Genomic DNA, 23,747 nt, shown 5'->3' with positions numbered 1-23,747 from the left:
CCCAAAGTGGAGGAAAAAGAGTAAGAAAACACATCCCTCTGTGTTTACCGAAATGCACCCGGAGTGTGAGTGCTCTGGTCCACATACAGACACAGACTTTGGAGCAAGACTTTAGAGTTTTCAATTTGGACCCTCCTCTAACAAACAGTCAGCAGCTTTCTTAACTTCCTCATGTCACCTTGTAAGGTCACTGTGAGGATCACCAAGATTAGTAGATGTGAAGCGATTAGACTAGAACCTGGTATACTGTAAGTCTCAATACATGGAGAAGGAAAGGAGTGGCAACTGAAGTGACAGCAGGTGCTTCTAGCAGGAGTTAAAGGGACCCACTAGTGTAAAGAGAAGAAGCCATGCAGCTGCAGACCCCTGCGTGGCCACCACCTTCCCCCAGTCCCCTCTCTATTAACCAAACCAAGATGGTAGGTTGCATGTGAGTGATTCGTACTTGTGACTGCTCTGATCTCTTTAAGTTGCAATCTGGGTGACTCTTTTATGACTAGAATGTAAGATGCGTGCAGAAGAGAAGTGGTAATCTCCTTTGTAAATATGAGGAATAACATCAGCACATAGTTACTGCCCAGTGGGTTAATCCATTTCCGTGTCCGTGTTCATCTCAGGAGAGAAGCCCTTTATCTGTGAAATCTGTGGCAAAAGCTTCACCAGCCGCCCCAACATGAAGAGGCACCGCAGAACTCACACAGGCGAAAAGCCCTACCCCTGCGACGTGTGCGGGCAGCGGTTCCGCTTCTCCAACATGCTCAAGGCCCACAAGGAGAAGTGCTTTCGGGTGACTAGTCCCGTGAATGTGCCGCCTGCAGTCCAGATCCCACTCACAACTGCCCCAGCCACCCCAGTTCCTTCTGTGGTGAACACACCTACCACCCCGGCTCCTCCCGTCAGTATGAACCCCGTTAGCACTCTTCCCCCACGACCCATCCCCCACCCCTTCTCTCACCTGCACATCCACCCGCACCCTCACCACCCACACCACCTTCCTATCCCTCCAGTCCCTCACCTGCCCCCACCACCAGCTCTCTTCAAGAGTGAGCCTTTAAATCACAGAGGCCAGAATGAGGACACCTTTCTGCGGCACCTGGCAGAGAAGAACAGTTCAGCACCGCATCATTAACATCCATCTCCTTAAGCACGTTCCCCAGTTGTGTTCCCACGGTGAGTTGGTGGAGCATTTCTGCAGTTCTCAGGCTCTCCTCAGCTCCCTCAGGGGCTTTGCCATTGTTGGGGTGAATCAGCAGACCCAAGGGAGTGAACCAGAAGACGACCTTGAGCTCACAAGGAAACTCATCTAAACCAGGGAACCACTGAACTAAAGCCCAATTTGCTTGCATTTTCTGATGACTTTTATAAATTTCAAATACTCAGACTTGTGGGATTTTATAATTTCATATCAGCTGATGAGGTATGCTTGCTTTTATATCCTGGACTTCTCCTCAAAGAGGGGATAGGCCTGGTCTCCTTTGTACTAATCGGGAAGGCTGTGAGATTAATCCAGAGCATTAATTGTATCACTGTGTATTGTAATGAATTCTTTTCAGCTTTTGGTGCTGGCTACAGAGTTAAGCTGGCCATGTTTCACAGTATATCAAGCATTATAGAGAAAGATGGAAATTTTCTTCTTTGTGTAGCTCTCCTAACACACTCTTTATTTTACTACAGAAATTATTTTAGAGGTTTTGTATAGACTTCTTTAGTAGTCTGTTTCTAAAATGAAATGTATTTCAATAAGCGGTGTAATTTTTTCTGTGTAGCTAAACCTATGTTGTAAAATAGAAAAAAATTTTATAATCATCAAAATGTGATTCTTAAAGATGCATATAACTTCTATAATTCAAAGTTATTCTTACATCCGTACAACTCAAAGGTGCTTCAGAGACTAGATGTGTCTGCAAGGGTCGCCAGACCAGGTTCCTGCAAAAACTGAGGTTTTGCTTTCAGAGTGTGGTGTAAGTACTTGGTAGTTTAAAAATCTCTGCTTAGCTCTCAGATGTCCATCAGCCTCACTGACATGCTCCTCTCCTCTGTGTTGCTTTGGGCCCCGCCGTGCATTGAATGGATGATTTACAGAGGGTCCTGCCTTGAAAAGTCTTGAATGAAGTTGTTCACTGTTAGAAGGAAGTAGAGATTATTTCATCTTAGTCACATCTGTTTCTTACTCTCCTTAGGAACTGTATTTACATTTAACTCTTCTGGGAAGACAAATTAGAGTCTCTGTTTTTGAGGTTGCTTTATTTTTCTAGAATTGTTATGAAAAACTAAAATAGTAAACCAAAATCATAAACTTATTGCTGATAGTGGCTGAGAAATTTGAATGAGAAGACAAATTGGTTGAGTTTTATGTTATACATGAAATGTGGATATGCCTACAACTTTGAGCTATTTTAACTTAGTTTAAATTATAGTGAGGGGAAATTCCTAGGTTTTGCTGCCCTGTCCTCTGAAGATAGTTATATAACACCAGCACCCTTAGGTGAGGAAGAGAGTAGCAACTCTCCCTCGTTTTTCTAGGTGGCTTCCTTTTTCAAGTTTGGGTGTCTTCCAATGGGCACCATCAACCGGAGCTGATTACCTGGAAGGGAAGGTTGAACAGAAGGGCTAACACAATGATTGCATTTAACTGACCACATTTATCCAGACTCATTAGAAGCTACAAATTTTATATTTCTTCATCTCAAACAACTGAGTTCCCACACCCCCTCCTCCATTTTTTTAATCTTGAAATTTCTTCATTTCTCTTTCCTCGGGCTCTTAAATCATTGCCTGAATCAGAACTCTTTTATTTATTTTTTATTTTTATATGAAATGTGCAGATATGTGTCAAGCACTTTTCTGGATGGTTAGCTCTGTAGCAGGGATAAATGGAACTCTCAACTGAAGTTAGGTCTCTATTTTTAAACAGACCACTCTCTACTAGCTTTTTGGTTTAATGTTTCCAATTTTTTTCCTTCCGATTTTGCCTTTGTCTTCTATAATGCATAGGAAAATTTTGCAGTGAGGCAGAAAAATATCTTAAGACATATTTTTCTTCCTGTTTTTGGATGTAAGTTTTAAAGAATGGTATTTTTAATATTTGTGTACATTCTTTGAGCCCCCAGGTACCCAAGCTGGTAAGGAATTTTAGTTCCTTGATTTTGACTGTTATAACTTTAGTGACTGTCTTCCCCTGACCTCAATAGTCTCTTTTGCATTCCATGACAAGTTTGTAAATCCACACTTTTATGTAGACTTTTATCATTATTTCATGGTCAGGCCTGTAATATTAAAATAGTTTTATAAAAAGATGTAAATTATACCTTAGTTAATTGGTTATACCTTATTTTGTTCTAAATAAATGTATAGAATTGGGCGGCAATTCTGAACTCTAGACTTGAGACCATTGAATCAACTATTTCATGAGGTGTTCTATAATTATATACTGGAAAATTCAGGTAGTCATCTTTGGTTTTTCATTCAAGCAACTATAGCCATAAGAAAATATCTGTTACACAGACAAAAAATAGTAAGCAAATAGCCACTACTATTCTTACAGAAGAAAAAAAATGATTGAAAAAAAAAAAGAATTAACATTGTCACACAGTATAATTTTTAGTGAAATGTATTGTGGAACAATCTAGAAACTTATAATTTTCTCCCCTGGATAGGTGTACCTTTCCTTATTTGGGATTTGTGGTCTTCAGGAAAACTTCTCAGAATATGATTCCTCATCAGTGTCATTTTATGTATGAATAATGAAATGCATTAAGAATAGTCATGACATTAATGCTTCTGAATAGGATTAAGCCTTAAAACATGTATGTGCATCAGGTTTAACACGCTGAAGACTCAAACTCAGGGTTGGAAATTTGGTTGGGGTCCTCTACCAAAATAAAAGTTACATATTCTATAGCACCCCATGAATTCTTCAAAGCCTATGACCTCCTCATTATCTGTTTTTGGAAAAAAAAAAAAAAAAAAACTCTGGAGGAGTTTGAGTCCTCAGCCCTTATCTGTACTTATATCTCAAAGACAATAAAGGCCACATTTCAGCATTATATAGATAATGAGGCTGTCTCTCATTACTATATCTTATACTGTCTTTAAAGGCTTGTATCATTGCAAGGGTTACTTATTTGAGGAAAATTTCCCAAGGACTTTCTTGAGTGGACATTGCATTTTTGGTAGTTAGTTAGCTGTTTTTTTGCATTTTCTATTCTTTTCTCATAGATTTATCATTCAAATGTAAACTCTTCTTTAGCCCTAATAAAAGGTTCCTGTTTTCTCAAATTGAGTCAGGTAGGCTTATACTGAGGTAGGTTTTTAAATCTGAATGAAGAAAAAAGGATGAAGAGTTTAAAGGCACATGGCCTCCTTTCTACATATCTTTACGATTTGATTCTTACTTTTAGCAAAGATCTCTGAATAAAACTTTACTATAGTTCAAAGAAACCTGTGCAGATCACTCCCACATACTTTTATAGTCTACCTTTTACACTAACTATTCTAAATTAATGATTGAGCATAGAAGTTTCCATAATTTTATACCATCTTTTTTTAAAAAAAATAAAGAAAAACTACACTTTATTGGAAGTACCTTTTTATTGTAGTTAGAATGCTCCCTGTAATTTGATTGTCCCTAGCCCACTAACTGCAGGCAAAATGCTTTGAAGAGGAACTTGTAAACTTTGAATTTTTTACTTCTTAAATTTTTTTTCAGTTTTTATTTTTGTTGAATGGATGTGTGAGTTTAGTTTCATTTTTATTTCACTGGAAGTTTTAAATTTTGAAAATCTGGAACAAAGAGAGAAATTCTTTGCAGATGTATAGGTAAATTTAGCCCACCTTGCAAATTTTTATACAACATCCTGTGGTAGGTAGGTTTTTATTTTCACTTTTTTTTTTTTAAGTGTTCATATTAGATGAACACTTTTGTTTGAGCTACTGTATGGAAAAGACAACTCTTGTTGCATTGCTGGTCCACATGATGATGTTCCAGACTGGGGAGGATTTAATTAAAATGGGGATAAGTTACACTTAAGCATTTTATTGGTTAACTATAAATTTTTTTTAAAAAAATCAGCTCACTTGGAATTCTTTCAACTGTAAAACTGAGCAAGTAAATATTGGGTCTTAATTTTCCTTTGCCTGCATCAAGATAGGAATTTCCTAAAAGACGATTTTTTTCAGGAATGAAGTTATAAGCCATTAGAGATAGTGGCATCTCATGCAATAACAACGCCCTAGCCGACTTGCTTTTGTCATCTGTAGCATTCATAAGAGATAATGACAACCTTCTAACCATGGACACTACCTCGATAATGCAAACCAGAGGTCCTCTCTACACTTTCTATGGAAGCCATAAAAGTTGCCATCAGAATATTCACTTTCATAGTTCTATACTTTTATACTCTGTAGACATTTTTATAGACTTTATGACCAGATCTTTTTGTCTTAGAGGATAGGCTTTGCAAGACTTTAAGGAAAATCAAACTCCTAAGTTTTCCCAATGTTGAAGCTTCAGCCTCAGTAAATTTGTTTAAAGAACTAGATAACTTACCATTTATCAAATTTGTTACTTAATTCAAACTAATTTGCAGAATTGCATATCCAGAAAACAAACTTTTCTTTCTTGTTTCCTAAGTAGAAGCTATGTTATTGTAAGAAATGACTCATGAAGTGGGTTTCTTTCTATCTTGTCAACTCTGTGGATCACTCCATGATACATGTCTTGTCCCTGTGTGCCTGGCATTGTTTTTGTTTGTTTATGACAGATAAAGTGAGAAAATGCCTCTCTGTCTAGGGCTGTGATCTCACTGCAGCTTCAGTCTCTCTCACTCTGTTCTTGAGTGCCTTCAAAAAGCCAGCATCCTGGAGCATTATTTTCCTGGTCTAAATCCTACCTCTGATTATTTCATTCTGCATGAGTATTGGGATCCACCCTTGCTCCGAAGGGTTTAACTCTACAAACTGACTAAAACCTTGGACAAGAATTTTGAACACATTTTTTTGTTGTTCCTGCATGTTGTTTTCTGTTTACCTTGTAAACTTTGATTTATATCTTATTCATATATTGTGTCACTAGTGTTGAAAGATATTATCCTTATCTTGCTCTTCACCTTCTTTTCTTTCATGAGAAGCTAGATGTTCCTTTAAAGGTCCTTGAGTCTCTTTTGAACATCATTTTCTCATCTGAAGTCTTCCTGAATGCCTGCCCTTCCTGACAAAGGGATTCTGAATGCTGCTGTTGCTCTGCACCCTCTTCTCTTTTGCAAATATTTTGCAAGGTTGTACCCATAACTTTCTTTTAGTCAAAATGAATTTAAAATTGCTCTCTGGATTTAACAGAAGACCTTCACTGATTTCTTTCTTTTTAATCTGCCTCTCTCATCTCTCAAAAACCTCTATTTACTTTCTTTTCTAGTTATTGTCATCATTAAAATTCATTTAAAAAGTATGATTGATACATAATACCTGAAGGATGTAATAAACAGAGGGTCAAAGTGTGTTCTGTCTGTGATATGGGCATTTCATTGATAAAATTTATTTTAGCAATTGTTCACAGCAATTGTTCACAGCCAAAACTAGTCTGTGCTGTGTACAGGTTGATTGCTCCTAAGTTCTCCTCCAAAGGTAAAAACAAATGAACCCTTTAAAATGAGAAAAATGATCAGGCGTGTGGCCCCCACTGTGATCCCAGGGACTCTTGAGGTAAGGCAGGAGGATGGCAAGTTCAAGGCCAACCTCAGTAATTTAGTAGGACCCTGTCTCAAAATAAAATTTAAGAAAGGGGTTTAGGGACGTGGTGGTGGAGTGCTCCTGTGTTCAACCCATGGTGTCACAAAAAAAAAAAGGGAAAGAAAGAAAGAAATTGGGTTCCATTTTGTCAGCAAATAAAACTATTGAATATTTTGGCCTTGGTCAAAATCTTTGCTTTCTGTTCCAAAGTCTCATGTCTCTTCCCTTAAAGTTATTAGTATTCAGGTTTTCAAGACTAATAACCACATAAGGTGGGAGTCTAAAAAGGTAGCTGTTACTAGATTCTTAGCCCCTGTTGGCTGGTGATAAACAGTATGTTATTCATAAAAATTGGTTGTGAAAATTGGGTATATACGATAATGAATAAATTCAAGCTATCAAAAGGTCTCACTATTTGGAATGGAAAGACAAGTTTACAAAATATAAGAGGTAGATTTCTGTATTATAGAAATCAGTAACGAGTTTATTGTTTTAAATTCTTTTCACTTCAGTTTGCCTTGCTAATGCCCATTATTGACCTAAAATTTTGCTACTTGAGTACAACTAGCTGTCTAAAGTATGTTGCTTTCCAGAGTCCCAGGCAATAAAACAACAGAGAGCCATATTTGCCTGTCATTTGGAGGAACCATGTCTTTTGAGACAGACTGCTGCCTTGTTTTTTGTCTTCAGTAGGAAACATTTAGTGCAAGTATCAAAGGGAGTTCTTGCCCCCCCCCCAAAAAAAAGTGTCCCTACAGCTCCAACTCCAGGTTGCTTTCATGCTATTTTAGCTTCTCTGGTAAGATTAGGGATGTTCAAATTACTTGAAAATGATTCTTCAAAGGACATGTAGGAAATGGAAACGGGGCCAAAAAAAAGGATGGAGCCTGGATTTTTCTTACTTCAGAAGGAAATTTGATACTTGCATTGGATAGTTGGATCCACAGAGCCTGTCTCTGTACTGGATGTGCCAAAGAATGGAGTTCTTTCTGAATGTCTGGCTCCTGTGAATGAACACAACTTCCGCCCCACCTTTTACAGGTGAAAAGGGGCCATGTGATCAGAAGGACACATCCTGCATAAGACTTGAGACTGGTTCCCTATAGTTGAAAGTTGGTGGAAAGTATTTTATCCTCCTAGAACTCTTAACCCTCCTAGAAACATCTTTCATGTCTTGATTATTCACCTCATTACGTTGAAAAGAAAAACAATGTGGCATAGTTTTGATGTTTACTTCTACAGTTGTATTTTTGAGGATATATATGTGGCCTCAGAAAATCAGATGAGTTCTCAATCTTCCAATAATTCGAGTATGCATTTTATTCATTTCTGGACATGGGCATATGCAGTACTGGCTCTTTCCACAAGGGGGCAATAAGGTACTTTACCTTTATTAGCTTATAAAGATCCCTTTTTAAGTCTTTTTCTGTAGTGCTGTCTCTTGACTCAATGCTTATTTGTGTATCTTGATTATTTAAGGTATTTTCCCTCATTACTAAGACCAGTAGTTGCTTAGCCTTCATGATGCAAGCAAAGATTGATGCGCAGGTCTATGGTCCTTGTGGGTCAGGCAGTTCAATTAACTAATCTTTGTTAATAGTGGTGACCAAGATTACAAGCCTCGCCTTGAGGGATCTGCAAGTGCTGAATGCACAGCAGGAAGGCGACCCTCCTTATTTCCTTCTTCCACATCCCACCTGCAGCAACTGCAGCTTGGACCTCCTTGTCTGCTAGTCTTCCAGGTAGGGTGGGGGAGATTTCCTGCAGCAGGCACTCCTCTAGTTTAGAACTCCAGCTGTGCTCTCTCTGTAGGGTGTGTGTTGAGGCTTCTCCCCTCATTTGAGCTCATTGCAGCAGCATCTTCATAGTGAACATGTCAGTCATCAATTAAGGGAAAACACCAGGCTGTGAATATTTACCCTGCTGAGCCAGGAAGTATTTACACCTGGGAAGGCCTTCTTAACTGATTTCTGCCTGGCCCCCTTTTCCCTGCCAAGTCCGTTCACTTATAATTCCAACACTTCACAAAAAAGGAAACTGAAGCTGTGATTGGTTTAGGTATCAGGTGCCCAGGTGCAACTTGTTTTTCATTTTGTTTTCCCCAACAGTACTGAAATCACTTGCACTTTTCCTCATTTCTTCAAGAAAAGAAAATCCAGTTTGCTTGCCAGGAATTGTTTAGCGTTAGGTTTACAAAGCTTGTTGTTGAATGTTGAATATTGTCCAAAGGAGTTTGACAAAATAGAAGCTGCTTGGTCCCTGTTCTGCCTGCTAGGTCATAAGGATTAAGGCCGCGTGGCTGGGGTACTTATGTCAAGTCCAGAATGGGGCAGTGTCCCTCTCCTACCTCTCTGTGGAGATGCTGTTGAAGATCAAGTTGGACTCAGTGTAGGGAAAGTATCTGTCATGCTGCAAAGAAGTTTAGAGGAGTCTTTCAGTGACAGGGAGGTAGGACAGGATCTCTTAAGATGGGAAAGATCAGGGAGAGGAGGGCTGCTTGGCCCAAGGGAACTGCAGTGGGGTGGGCTCCTGAACCAGCTGGCACTGCCTGGCCTCCCTGGGTCATCTGTTTCCCCACATCCTGTCAGATCCCTCGGTGTGCTGATTTTCCCCCGTGTGTTAACTATACCAATATTATTTTTTTAGCAATTGAAATGCACTTTTTTATTTCAACTCAATCATGATTTTAAGTATAAAAAATTTATAGATTGTTAAAACTACTTTTTGTGTATTTTTAACCACTCAATGTAGCATTGTATATTTTATTCTTGTGAGACTCTGGTACAAGGTGTGCCGCTTAATGATTTTTTTTTTTTTTTCTGAGATGCTGGGCCTTTGGATGTGTACGGTAACCAACTTAATGCTAATGTTCAAAGTAAAAAAAAAAAAAAAAAAAAAAGCATGTCCCTCCTGTGTCTTTCTTCATTTCTTCCTTATTCCTGGTAAGCATTTTTTAGTTCCCTTGCTTAATGAATTTCCCTTTTAATATAAAATGAACGATCCTACAAGCCTTACTAGAGTGAATGACTATTGTCTCTGTGATGGTTATGGGCGGCCCCAGACCACTACCTTGCCTCATCCTTTGGGAATAATTTGTCTTCAAGGCCATTGAACAAAACTAGACTGATTGCAGTGCTGCCTAGCTCCGTGCTCATTGGTCCCACTAACATTACTCTGTCCATTGGAGTGATAATCTGAAAATGTCCTTGGGAAGAGTACTTGGGGAAAGGATCAGGATTTGGGAGATCCCTCTGCACTTCCACCATGTTTCCCTTGGTCAAAAATGCTCTGAGTCGTCTCCAAGTTCGAAGCATTCAGCAAACAATGGCAAGGCAGAGTCACCAGAAACGTGTACCTGATTCCATGACAAATATGGTAATGCCATATTAGCTAGTGGAGCCATTTTCTGTATTTCTGTATGGACATATACAGCAACACAAATTGGAATAGAATGGAACCTGTCCCCTGTTGGCAGAGTCACCCCAAAGGAGTGGAGAAATCAGTAATCATGCCAGCTGATGTAATACTGAATTTCAAAACCAACTCAAAATTGATGCCAAGTAAAAGCACTGTGTACCTACTAAATATGGCCTTTATTGAAGAAATAAAGTATGCTTGAAACAATCAAAAAAAAAAAGGATCAGGATTTGGGTTCTGAACCAGTTTGAAGAAAAATAAACAAAGATGCAAACAGCATACAAAATTTAGTCCGTGAGAAGAAGTGATTGTAAAATAGTTGGGATGAGACTTCTGTCCCCACCCCTGCCACCATTCATTCATTTAGTTATCCTGCATGTTTGCTGCTGGGAATTCAGCAGTGAACAAGACAGTCCCTACTCCCTGACACTTGCTTTCCAGTGAAGGAAACCCCACAATAAACAAACAATTTTCAAATACAGTGTGGCCCACATGGTCCCTTGTAATGTGTAATCGCCTCACAGGCAGGAATGCACTGAATGAGAGAGCAATTAGTTTGTGTCCCAAGCTCCTCCACTCACGACCCACCCTGCTTTGTTCCTTCTAAGGATCTCAATGAGGGAGTTCAGTGCTTAGGAAGGAAATCTTATTGTTCCAGTTTCCCTTTGTATGAAACCTCTTAGAATGGAACAAAATTGGCCAAATCATAGAATTACCATTGCATCTCTGTCTAGAGATGTGTTAGCACATTGCTCATCTGTACCAAGTAAATACTCTTCAGTGTGAACTAAATCAGTACTTTCAAACTCCGGCCCTGAGTTTAATCAGAAATATATTTCACCAATGTTTTGCTATATAATACACTTATATGTGATTTTTTTGGGGGGTGGCAGTAGTGGAGATTGAACCCAGTGCTTCCTGCATGCTAGGTAGGCAAGCGCTGTGCCACTGAGCTCCCATTTCCTTAAAATGTTTTTTTTTGGGGGGGGGGCAGGTACTAGGGATTGAACCCAGTGATAATTTACCACTTAGCCACATCCTAGCCCTTTTTATTTTTTATTTTGAGATGGGGTCTTATTAAGTCGCTGAGGGTCCCTCTAAATTGCTGAGGCTGGTCTCAAAGTTGTGATCCTCCTGCCTCAGCCTTCCAAGACTCTGGGATTACTGGTTTGCACCACCATACACAGTTTATATTGTAAGGGTCTGACGGAACGTCGGAGAAAGAGACCACACAAGAGACTGGCTCCATGCAATTGGCAAAAGGGGATTTATTGGGGATCCATTCCAGCACGCTGGGACTCTGTGCTCACTCAAGAAGGGAGAGCAGCCCAGAGCCCAGAGCAAAGGTCAAGCAGAGCTTAAGTACACTTTTTGGAGAGGGCGGTGGGCTTTGCATACATCAGAACAAATCATCATGAGGCGCGGGAAAATTGAACAACAACTCTGAGACGTAATTGGCACATTCATTGACGGGAACAGGTCGGGCAGGGGTGATTGGTCATTCCTAAGCGGGGTACACATTCAAACTGATTGGTTCAGGCCCTGTGACAAACTGCACAGGGCCCTAGGCTAAATGGCCAGTAGGGCATTGTTTTAACTATCTCAGGAATTCCAGGTTCTGGGTGTAACAGAGGAACTTAATAATACCTAATCTTTTACAATCAAGCTTTCCAGCTTAGAAACTTTACCCTTTCAATATATTTATGTAAATGAATAAAATTTTCAAGAAAAGGGGCTGGGGTTGGGCTCAGTGATAGAGTGTTTACCTAGCATGTGTGAGGCACTGGGTTCAATTCTCAAGATCACATGTAAATAAATAAAGGTGCATCGACAGCTAAAAAAAAAATATTTTAAATAAAATTTTCAAGGAAAAATAGCTGTATGTGCACAGTTTGATATTTTCTGTTTTTTAAAATGCTAATCATGAGCCACTAAATTTTAAGGCTCACTAATGAGTCTGACCTGGAGTCTAAAATATCTAAGGCTTACTGGTTTCTATTTCTGACTGCATCCAAACTCTTGAGAGTCCCTGCACAGATGAGCTGTTGTTTACTCTAGTGCCTTCAAATCCCAGACACAGGGTAGTCCTTTCTCCAGGGGGCCTATAACCCCCTGCTGGTATCACTATAGGTAACTATAGCCACTTCTTTGAAATATACACATAAACTCTCTTTTCAAGGCCTCCAAGGTTTATCATCATAATAGTGATTTGTGATGAGCCACACCTCCTTGTGTCCAAACCCTTTTGTATGGTGTCCTTGCCCCTTCCACCAAGTTTCTGGTAAAAGGCCTGGCCATCTCCACACCCTTGATTAGGCTACTCTGGTATCTTTTTTTTTTTTTTTTTTGTACCAGGGATTGAACCCAGGGGTGCTTAACCACTGAGCCACATCCCCAGCCCCTTTTATTTTTTGAGACAGGGTGTCACTAAGTTGCTTAGAGCCTTGCTAATTTGCTGAGACTGGCCTTGAACTTGTGGCTCCTCCTGCCTCAGCCATCTGAGACACTAGGATTACAGGTGTGTGTGTGCCACTGTGCCCAGCTGGCTGATGACTTCTTTTACCAATAGAATATTGCAAAAATGATGTGCAAATCTTGGAACCTGTGGGACAAGACATTTTGCAGCTTCTGACTTTATTCCCCTGGAACATGCATGACGGCCAAGTAATGAGAGTTCTCAGTGTCCCTGCCAGTCCCAGACATCGGAAGGGATATCTCAGACCCTACAGCTCTGCAGTTCCAACAACTAATTGCATGCTTTGGAGCCTCGGTAAGATCGGCAGAGTAACTGCCCAGCCAATCCACAAAATCGCCAGACACCAATTGCTCTTGTAAAGGCACTAATGCTTGGAATAGTTGGTTATGCAGTAGCAGATAACTCGGTGGGATATGGAGGTACATGCCAATAGTTTCAGAGACTTGGGAACCCAAGGCAGGAGGATCGCAAGTTTGAAGCCAGCCTATGCAACCTAGTGAGATCGTCTCAAAATAAAAAGGACTGGGGATGTAGTTCAGTGATAAAGTGGCTATAGGTTCAATTCCTAGTACAAAAAAAAGAAAAAAAAAAATTAGCCCACAGATTTTGTTCTAACATGTGCGGATCTTTGTGCAGACCCTTACTGGAGTCCTAGGTCAGAGGCGACTCTGGGGATCCAACAAATCCGGTCTGACCACTCACCCCACCAAAAACCAAATGGAAAATAATGGTGAACAGCGGGAAAGAAGTTTTAATCAATGTAGGGTCTACCAGGAGGACAGGATTATCCACCTTTGAAGGGTTAACATTGACTTTGAGGTTTTTCTAGGAAGGGAAGTGAGGGCAAGGGCTGGAGGGTTTGCACAGCTGCCAACACAGGTGCTCTTGATAGGGGTGGTTTGTCCATCCTTATCTCAGGATTTGTCAGGTCTTGTCAGGTTAAGAAAGTTGATCTTGCCTGGGGCATAGTTTTGACTCTTGTCCTAAGACTTCTTGTTCCTGAAATCCAAGGTGACTGCAGGAGAGAAAGGCTCTGGAGAACTCAGAAAGACAAAAAGTCAAAGTCAGAAAGGCAAGAGGGAGTCAGGGCTGAGTTAGGTTGGTGACTAGGTCCTCCTTTCACCTTGTATAAGAAGCTTAACATTTTTGGCCTCAACTGTTAGTTTTAGCTCAATTATTCCTATTCCGTTCATTTTTTACCTCAATTTCAATCCATAGTTGGTCAAGGAGGGTTTCCATCTGACCATGGCATCCCTCACCAATGGCACAACCGTTTCAGGATTGCTTTCTACCACGTTTTTGTTGTGCTCTTCCCTGTTCCTGACTGTATTCTTGAACTTGTAGATTATGAGATGCCTCGTTTAGAGCCTGCTGCCTGATGCATCTCGCCCTTAACCCACCCTGCAGTCCACCCTGCACTGGACACACAGTAGCCTTGATCTGACATCACTGTTCTGCAGCAAATTTAATCCTTCCCAAAATGTTATTGAAGGACATACTTCAGCAAAGGAATTAGAAACATGCAGGCTTGTTCTCAGATAGAGGCTTTTCTCTCCCAATGGTGACTGGTGTGGCTATGAGTAAGTAATCTAACCACTTCGAGCCTGTTTCCACACCTGCAGATAGGGATCATTGTTAACTACCTTCAGGTCTTCATGAGGATTAAAGAAAGCGATGCAAGTAAAAGGCTCAGCTCAGTGTTTGAGAGAGAGTGTCAGGGACAGGTGAGAAACTGATGTGACTCCATTTTTGAGAAACCAGCCTCTACCTCAGAGCAGGTCCTGTCCAAAAGGGAGGAGGAATGACCCTTTATCCTTGTTAAACCCATTCCTAGGCACATAGCTAACCTGCTGGGTCATTTGTACCAGACACCAGACGTCCTTGACTCAGCAAATGCAAGTTCCTGAAAAGACCAGAAGAATGCTTGAGAACTAATTTCGGACCATAACAACAACCAATCAGAGTGAGACAGGGAAAATATCTGAAATGCCAGGTGGCCCTCCCTGTAGTTTCTGTGATTGATAATATGATTAGGCCACCCTGCAGTTTAGCATATACACTCTTGCAACCCCTTGCAGCCTAAACCAATCAGTTCAAATGTATCCACCTCTTGAACTCACCAGTCATCCTTACCTGACTTGTTCCTGCCAATGAATGTGCTAATGGATGTTAAGAGTTGTTGTTTGACTTTCCTGCAGTGTGAAATGATTTGCTGTGTGATATTGTGACACATAGAGTATCCCCCCAAAAAAAACTATAAATCCTCACTGAATTAAGGGCCAGGACTCACTCCTCGCGACTGCTGCGTTGGAAACAGTTGTGAGTCCAGGCTCGAGCTTGCAATAAAGACTCTTGTGTGATTGCATTGGATTCAGCTCCTGGAGGTCTATTGGGGTCCCACGAATCTGGCATTTCACAGGCAGCTTCCTCAAGGATATCCCCAGTGATCCCCACCCCCTGGTACTCATACCCTTGTGTAATCCCACCCCCACCGTGCTTGTTCTGGGCTGGACTTAGTGATTTGCTTCTGACAAATACAATATGTCAGAGGCGATAGTGTTGGCACACACTGTAATCCCAGTAACTCTGGAGGCTGAGGCAGGAGGATGGCAAGTTTGAGGTCAGACAGGGCAATTTAGCGAGACCCTGACTCAAAATATGTTTTTTAAAAAGGGATGGGGGTGTAGCTCATTGGTAAAGTACCCTTGAATTCAATCCTCAGTAAAACACACACACACACACACAGATGGTATGTCACTGGCACAATGAAGTTAGAAAGACACTCTTGGATGTGGTTTCTTACTCTCCTGTCCCCAGCTGCCATGTCATAGGACATAGGCAGCCGTTGGAGGACATGCTGCAGAACTGAAGCCTGCCAGCAACCCTGTAGGTGATCTTGGAAGTGGATCTTCTGAGGCCTGCTAGCAGTCACACCAGATAAAAACTGGAAATGAGCTTCCAGCTACAGCAGAGTCTGGAGGGGATTCTGGGGCAGGAGCTTGATGGCAGACACACGGCTGAGCCAAGTTCAAATTCATGGCCAATAGAAACTGAAAAAACAACAAGCGTTTGTTGTTTTAACCTGAAAATTTGGTCCTCGTCCCTGGGGTCCATAACATGACACAATTTGGGGAAAAAGGGAAAAAGTTAAGTTTTATTGCTTCGCTAGCAGAGGAGAAGCACAAGGGACTCCTGTCCCAGAGGCTGTGACTCTGCCCATCCCGGGGAACAGATGGTTTTTAAAGAGGTGATGCAAAGGCTACATTCCATGTGTTCTGTCTGGAGTTGGAATTCACTTGTTAATTGGGGAGGTAGTCATTTCTGAGATCTTGTGTTGCCATCCCCAAAGTCTGGATTACTTCCTTCCTGTGGTATGTGTGTGTTCAAGGGCAGATAACGCCTCCTAGCAGGGGGAAGAAAGGCAATGCTGTTTCCCCTGAGATTAGGGAGGGGGCGAGATTAGGAAGGAGGAGGGAGAAGAAGGCAAGAGAAACATGTCCTTTTAAAAATAAGTCACAGTGGCAGAGCAGCAAGGGCTATCTATATTCAAAGCATAAAGTGGACCTCTGTCAGGAAGCCACTCCATTTTTGTGGGTAATTTGTTGTGCATCAATAGCCAACTAATAAAAAGTAAAAATAATAACTATCGGAAGTTACAAAAAAAAAAACACATGAGCCAGTTGCTGTGGCACATGCCTGTAATTCCCGTGGCTTGGTTACTCAGCTTGGAAGCTGAGACAGGAGGATCATGAGTTCAAAGGCAGCCTCAGCAACTTAGCAAGGCCCTGTCTCAAAATATAAAAAGGGCTGGGGATGTGGCTCATGATTGAGTTCAATCCCTGGTACCCAAAACAACAACAACAAAAAAAACCAAAGCCAACTAGGATAGTGGGGCGATGGGGCACTGCACCAACGGCTCCTGGCTTACTCTTGGCCTTACCTCCCCAGCAGTTGCTCTCGGGAAGATGGTCTCCTCCCCTCCCCAGGGGCAGCCACATCCTTGACTGGTTGATGGAGAGCTTTGCCTTGGAGGAGCCTTTCCTGAACGCCTGTGAGGTCATCCTTGGTCCTTGTTGTGATAGCAGCTCAGCTCAACTCCATCCTTTGCCAGTCCTCTTCCTTCACCCCCCAGGTTTGAGTTCTCAGTGTTGGAGCCAGTGCTTTGGGAATCTACTGAGGCACCTTGGTTGGTGCCAGGAGTGGTTCATGGAAGCAGATTCCAAAGGGGGGGGTTAGACCCAAAAACTCTCTAGCCCACTGATAACGAGGACTCTGTCATCACCACTGATGGGCGGAACTGAGCGCCCTGCCAACTGAAGGACGGTCATTCGGACTGAGTGGTGGGCCTTTGGGGATGCACTGGGCTGCCATATCACAGACCCTTGAGATGAAGGAAGTACTAATTCTCAGCTAGTTCAAGGCTCTTCTTGATGCCACTGATGCTTTACAGGAAGATGATGAAGGGCTGTGATGGTTCAGTCTCTAGTTGAAGGCAAGAGTGAAACGGCCTCAGGTTTCACTGCCACCGTTGTGATCCCTGTTACACAGTAATAGACAACTAAAACAGATGTGGGACCTTGGAACAAGATGACATAACACACATCTAAAAATGTGAGAATGACAGTTAAATTTATAATCCCAGTGACTTGGGAGGCTGAGGCAGGAGGATCTACAAGTTGGAGGCCAGCCAGCCTCCTCAGCAATTTATCAAGGCCTTAAGCAACTAGCAAGATCCTGTCTTAAATTTCTAAAAATTAAAAAGGACTGTGGGATGTAGTTCAGTGATAAAGCACCCTTGGGTTCATTTCCAGTACAAAAAAAAAGGGGGGAGGGAATGGCTTTAGAATTGGACAGGTGGGTGGAGTGTGGAAGAATTTTGAGAAGTTTGATAGAAAATACTTAGATTCCTTCAATAGAACTTCAGTAAAAATATGGACACTGAAAACATTATTGATCAGAAGACAAGAGTGCTGAGAGCCATTGCCAAGTAGGAATGACGCATTGAAATTTCCTTGCCAGCGTACCCCATGTTGCTTAGAGGAAGGACTCGTGGAAATGGACATTTGAAGTGACATTGCATGTATGTTTGAGAAAGGTGACCCTGCTCAAGGACCAGGGTGGATCCGGGTTTAAGGAGGATCCTACTGGATTAGGGCGGATCAGGTTTTAGGGAGTATCCCGCTCCTTGGGTTTAGGGCGTTCCCGGTTTAGAACAATCTGGGTTTAGGGCGGTTCCAGGTTTAAGGTTATTCCTGCTGGGAATAGGGCCTATCCTGCTGCCTGAGTTCCCGTTGAATTCTCGTGGACTTCAGAAAGTATTTGGGATTCAAAGCCTGGGGGAGTATGTGAATTTTGCAGGCAGAACTTGGATTTCCCCAGAACGTGTTGGTAGAGGGCCGGTGTGAGTTCGGGAATAAAGAGTTGCTGTTTGAATCTACAAGGTGTGAGTGGCTCATGATCTTGTGCCCAGCCAGACTGCGGCACAAGAGGATTATAAATTCTATAGAATTTGCAGAAATCCTATTTATTTTTTAGAGAGAGAGAGAATTTTTAATATTTATTTTTTAGTTCTCGGCGGATACAACATCTTAGTTGGTATGTGGTGCTGAGGATCGAACCTGGGCCCCATGCATGCCAGGCGACTGCGCTACCGCTTGAGCCACATCCCCAGCCCTGCAGAAATCCTAAATTGCCTTAGAGAAAGCCTCAGTCTCCAGGAATGGTCCAGCAGTAGAAGTCTGTCCTGACAAGCTATGAGAGCCTAGGAGAAGTGAGGAACAGGTGGCTGTTGGAAGCCACAGGAGGGGGACTTTTGTTAAGTGGCAGCAGCAACCTTATCAGAATTTTGCCTAACTCCTGTATGGAAAACGGAATTTAAGGTAGGCATAGCACCAGCCACTCCAGATGCTGAGGCAGGAGGAGGAAGGCAAGTCCAAGGCCAGCCTCAGCAATTTAGCAAGACCTTGTCTCAAAATAAAAATAAATAAATAAATAAAGCTGGGTGTGGTGGCACATGCCTGTAATCCCAGCAGCTTGGGAGGCTGAGACAGGAGGATCGGGAGTTCAAAGCCAGCCTCAGTAATGGTGGGGTGCCAAGCAACTCGGTGAGACCCTGTCTCTAAATAAAATACAAAATAGGGCTGGGGATATGACTCAGTGACTGAGTGCCCCTGGGTTCAATCCCTGGTACCAAAAATAAATAAATGAATGGATAGGGCTGAGAATAGATAGGGCCCATTATCAGTGGGCTAGCACAATGGTATAGTACCCCTAGGTTCAATGCCCACTACTGCAAAACAAAAAAATGAGAATGAAGTTCATAAGCAATGCACTTGGATGTTTAGCCAAGGGGATTTTCTAGGCAAAATCTGGTTTCTTTTTGCTGCTTGTAGTAAAGTGTAAGAAAGGAGAAACAAATGGAGGAAAAACCTATTAGACCAAAAGCAGTTAGAACTTGATCTGGGAAATTCTTAGCCAGATTGTAAAAGATACTAAAATTTGGAAAAAAGCTACCTCAAACTGGTTTAGCAAGTGTGGGGCTGTACAAATTTTTTTTCTGAAATGTCAGATCAAAATGTCAGAAGAAGGGCTGGGGCTGTAGCTCAGTGGTAGAGTGCTTGCCTAGCGTATGTGAGGCACTGGGTTCTATCCTCAGCACCACATAAAAAGAAAGAAATAAAATAAAGTGTGCATCTACAACTAAAATATTTTTTTTTAAATTCAGAAGAAATTAAAAGTTGTTATTAGTTTCCTAAGTTTTCCATCATGAAGTATCACAAACTGGGTGGCTTAAATAACAAATATGTACCATCTTAACATAATTCTGAAGACTTCGGGTACAGGATCAAGATGGCGGCAGGATTGGTCCTTTCTGGAGTCCATGAGAACCTGCTCCATGCCACTCCCTTCACCTCTGGTGGTTCACTGGCAATCTTTAAAGCTCCTTGACTTGTAGAGCAGCCTTCCAACCTTCACCTTCACATGAGACTCCTCTTGTGGTGTTCAAATTGCCTCTTTTTACAAGACCCCAGTCCATTGGATTAAGGGCCCAAACCTACTCCAGTTTGACTTCATCTTAACGAATTATCTCTACAATCACCTTATTTCCAAATAAGGTAACATTGAGGAACTGGGTGTTGGGACTTCAACATTTGAATTTGGGGAAACGAGATTCAACCTCTACTGAGGATAGTCCGTCTAGATCTTATTCATTAATCCACAGGGTTCTAGGAAGCTCACAAGAGGTCATCCTTGGGACTGGTGATGTGACTGAGAGATAGAGCACTTGCCTGGTATGTGTAAGGCCCTGGGCTTGATGACCAGCCCCATTAAAAAAATTGTCCTTAGTGTTCTCCATAGAAAAAAATATAAAAAAAATATAAAGATCATTCTAGAAAGATGTGGGGAAGAAAAGTTTTGTCTAATGGAGTGAATCTCTGCAAAATCTATACAAAAAATTTATATCAGTAGGAACACTGTGAACTGTACTGAGAGACAAAATGAAAGATTTTTGGTTCCCCCAAATTTTACTGGTAAGAAGCAGGTTGATCAAACTCAGTGTAAACATGTGGTATCTTTTATGAAAAAGGAAAGATGACTCAGGGTGGCCCCAAGAGCCCAGAGGGCAGAGTCAAGATCCATAAAAGATCATTCTCCAGGTCTTGAAACCTAAATGGAGTTGATTTTTTTTCCCTTCAAGCCTAATGGAACTTGTTCAACTGCATTTAAAAACCGTTTTGGATGGGTGACATTTCTCCCTTATTGAATTAAATATAATTGCATCCGATGGCTTTTTTTTTTTTAAGTAATAGAGATTGACCCGGGAACACTTCACCACTAAGCCACATCCCCAGCCTTTTTTATCTTTTCTTTTTATTTATTTATTTATTTTTTGAGACAATGTCTCCCTAAGTTGCTGAGGCTGGCCTCAAACTTGCAATCCTCCTGTCCCAGTCACTGGGATTACAGGCATGAGCCACTGTGCCCAACACTATCCCACTATTGTCTATCGGAACTCTCAGAGGGTCTAAAATTTTTTTTTTCTTTAATTGCATGGGCTCATAGCTGGAGAAGAAATGTTCTTGGGAGATGCACTTAATAGGTTATACTCAGAAGATTCTTCTGCGCTTGATTCAGGTAACAAAATTTTGGACTTTTGAGCTCATGATATATAGATGGGATTTGGGGCTCTGAATTGATATTGAAATTGGATGAGGTTCTTGGGCATCTTGTGAGGAGGAGAAAAAAATAATACATACATATATATATATATATATATACACCTTTATTTTACTTATTTTTGTGTGCGGTGCTACGGATCAAACCTGGTGCCTCACACATGCTAGGTAAGTACCACTGAGCCCCAGCCCCAGCCCCAGCCCAAGGAGAATGTATTTTGCATTTGATGGGGAGGGGATGAGAATCTTTTGGGGCCAGAGGGTAGACTGGGGTAGGCAGAATTCTAGAAATGGTTACCCAGGATTCTATACCCTAAGTTCCTGGAATCTGTTAAATTGATGGATGTTGCTCCCTTGATTATGGCATAGTTAACCAGATACCCTAAGCAGAACCCAGTCAAGCCTGCTCAGGCTCTGGGCCCCTGGAACTATATGACAATAATAATAAATAGATGTTGTTTTTAGCTGCCATCTGTGGCAATCTGTTGTCCAACAATGGAATTAGTGCTGCTGCTTTGTAGTGTACAAGGAGAAATTCATCTCCTGCAGCCAGAAGGCAGAAAAGTCGGAGACCAGGCCTGGAACATAATTAGGAGCAGCAAGACTACAGAGAGAGCTGGATTCTCCTCTACTGCAAAACTACTATGACAAGAGCAGGGCCCTGGCTGGGAGGGGTGGGACCCTGAGATTAGGGATGGGAACATCTGAGTCCACAAAATCCCAGCTCTCCCTCAACCCTCTGGCACTCTCAACATGGTCCACTCCTCCCTGGAGGAGGCTAATGTTCCCCTCTTGATTGGAGATGCAGGAGTCTGTGCTTTGCAAAAAACGCACGTCTCCTGAGATCCACCCTGCTCCTTGCCATCAGATCAACTACCAGAGTCGAGTTGCAACATAACCCAGCTACGGGTTTTTTTCTTTTCTTTTTTCTTTTTTCCTTCTAAAAGAAGTAAAGGACTGAGCCAGTTGTCTTTTAATCGATTAATTTTAATTAATTTATTTATTTATTGGCTCTTAGCTCCAAACACATCCTTCATTGTCTTCTCTGTGAAAATGAATCTGAACCCTCTAAGTATTTCTCCTCCATCAGTTGGCATGATTTCAAGCTTTGTCATCAGAGGAGACTGAAGAAACTTGGCAGAAGAAAAGTGCTTTCCTTCCTAGACTCTTGGTGGGTTCCTGTGGCCTACTCACCCCCAGCTCCTGCAGCATGGGCAGCTTCTCCACTGGCCAGCCCTAATGTGTGGCAGGCAGCCGCTCCTGCTGGCCAAGCCCTGTAGGCCCAAGGCTTTCCCAGGCACCCTAGAGGGCGGGTTTCTGGTGAGTTCCACAGGACAGATGGGTTCAGCGCCATAGTGACTTTTTGCCATCCATGGAGCCTTGACCTGTCCTGACAAGATCTGGGCTCATCCTTGGGATGGCTTCTTCCTTGAGCACTCTCTCAGCATTATTAGTAGTGGCTGTTCCTAGATTTTGCTCTTCCTAAATTGTTTAGAGTTCCTTTTATTTTTTATTTTATTTTTGGTACCACGGATTGAACTCAGGGGTGCTTAACCACTGAGCCACATTTCTAGCCCTTTTTTATATTTTATTTAGAGACAGGGTCTCCCTGAGTTGCTTAGGGCCTTGATAAATTGCTGACTTTGAGCTTATGATCCTCCTGCCTCAGATTCCTGAGCCGCTGGGATTACAGGTGTGAGTTCCCGTTAGTTTTTCCTAACCAATCCGTCATGGCTCTAATTTCCCATCATACCTAGTTTACTATCAAACTTCCCCTTGGAAGTACTTTGTTGTTGTTGTTGTTTGTTATTGTTTGACCCTTGACTGGACTCCCACCTGATTCAGGGTCTATGTCTGAAGGAGTTACAGGAGCTAGTGGACATACACTGGCAGAAGCCAGGATGCTGTTGTGGAATGGGATTGGGTGTGGGAGGGTCAGGAAGGAGGAAAGTGGTGTGTAAGTTTGGAGAAATGAGAGTGTACTAACAGGAGGTAGTTCTGCTAATGAACCCCAGCAAAGATCCCAGAAGATGGTTCTGGTACACTGTTAAGATGATTTTGGGAGAAAGCTGTGGATCACACTAAGTGAGATACAAAAGCTGAAGCTGCTATGGAAGACATTTAAATAAAGATGCAAGAGATGTGAGCCTGCAGGAGTGGACATGCTGTGTGTCCCATCCTTTAGATGTGGTTTGCCTGCTCAAAACTCACGTCGAAATTTGGTCCCCAATATAACAGCACTGAGAAGTGGTGAGCCTTAAGAGGTGATTAGGTCATTAAAACAGATGAATGCCTTTCTCACAGGGGTGAGTTCTTGCTCTTCTGGGCCTGGATTAGCAACTGTGAGTCCCTCCTGCGTGTGTCTTCCTCAGGCACCTGCCTGCCCTTCCACTTTCTGCCGTGAGTGGAAGCAGCATGAAGCCCTTCCAGTGCATGTTCTTGGGCCTCCCAAACCTCCAGATCCACAAGCCAATAAATCTCTGTCCTTTAAAGATTACCCGGTCTCAGCTGTTCTATTTTCGCAACAGAAAACAGACAAAGACTCTGTGAAAAACTGAAAAACCTACTGTATAATTATCTTTCATAGGAAGACCTGAAAGACAAATCCTTTTATTAAAGGGATAAGAAGTCTCTGGTTGGGGCTGGGGTTGGGGCTCAGCGGTAGAGCACTCGCCTAGCACATGCGAGGCCTTGGGTTCAATCCTCAGCACCACATAAAGATAAATAAATAAAATAAAGATATTGTGTCCAGTTACAGCTAAAATATATATATATAAATTTAAAAAAAAGGAAAGAAACAAAGAAATCTCTGGTGAGAGGGACACCACCATCATTGAGAGGCTCAATGTGCTGTCCTCTGTAGATCAGAGCTGGTGTTGTAGAACTAGACTCCCTGAAAGCAATGAGAATGCTAGGATCCTTACATAATAAAGGCCAAATGGCACCCCCTA

At 42.0% G+C, this 23,747-nt stretch overlaps 1 protein-coding gene and 1 pseudogene across 4 annotated transcripts in view; both read left to right on the top strand.

Annotated features, from left to right (window-relative positions):
- Positions 1-23,386, top strand: part of Znf652 (zinc finger protein 652) — a 76,673-nt gene extending 53,287 nt beyond the window's left edge. For 3 of the 4 annotated variants that reach the window (XM_078042198.1, XM_078042195.1, XM_078042196.1), the window contains one exon: positions 618-10,167. In XM_078042198.1, coding sequence (XP_077898324.1) covers positions 618-1,129 — 512 coding nt within the window. In that variant the 3' untranslated portion in view covers positions 1,130-10,167. Of the gene's footprint in view, positions 1-617; positions 10,168-20,683; positions 20,756-23,100 lie in introns of those variants that run through there. The other variant, XM_078042199.1, reaches the window with a different exon arrangement.
- Positions 9,944-10,363, top strand: LOC101967831 (cytochrome c oxidase subunit 7B, mitochondrial-like; annotated as a pseudogene).
- Positions 23,387-23,747: the final 361 nt, after the last annotated feature.

The sequence above is a fragment of the Ictidomys tridecemlineatus genome, chromosome 3, assembly GCF_052094955.1.
Source record: "Ictidomys tridecemlineatus isolate mIctTri1 chromosome 3, mIctTri1.hap1, whole genome shotgun sequence".
NCBI classification, from domain to species: domain Eukaryota; kingdom Metazoa; phylum Chordata; class Mammalia; order Rodentia; family Sciuridae; genus Ictidomys; species Ictidomys tridecemlineatus.
The sequence above is the reverse complement of the archived record's forward strand: the minus strand, read 5'-3'. Positions and strand labels throughout refer to the sequence as shown.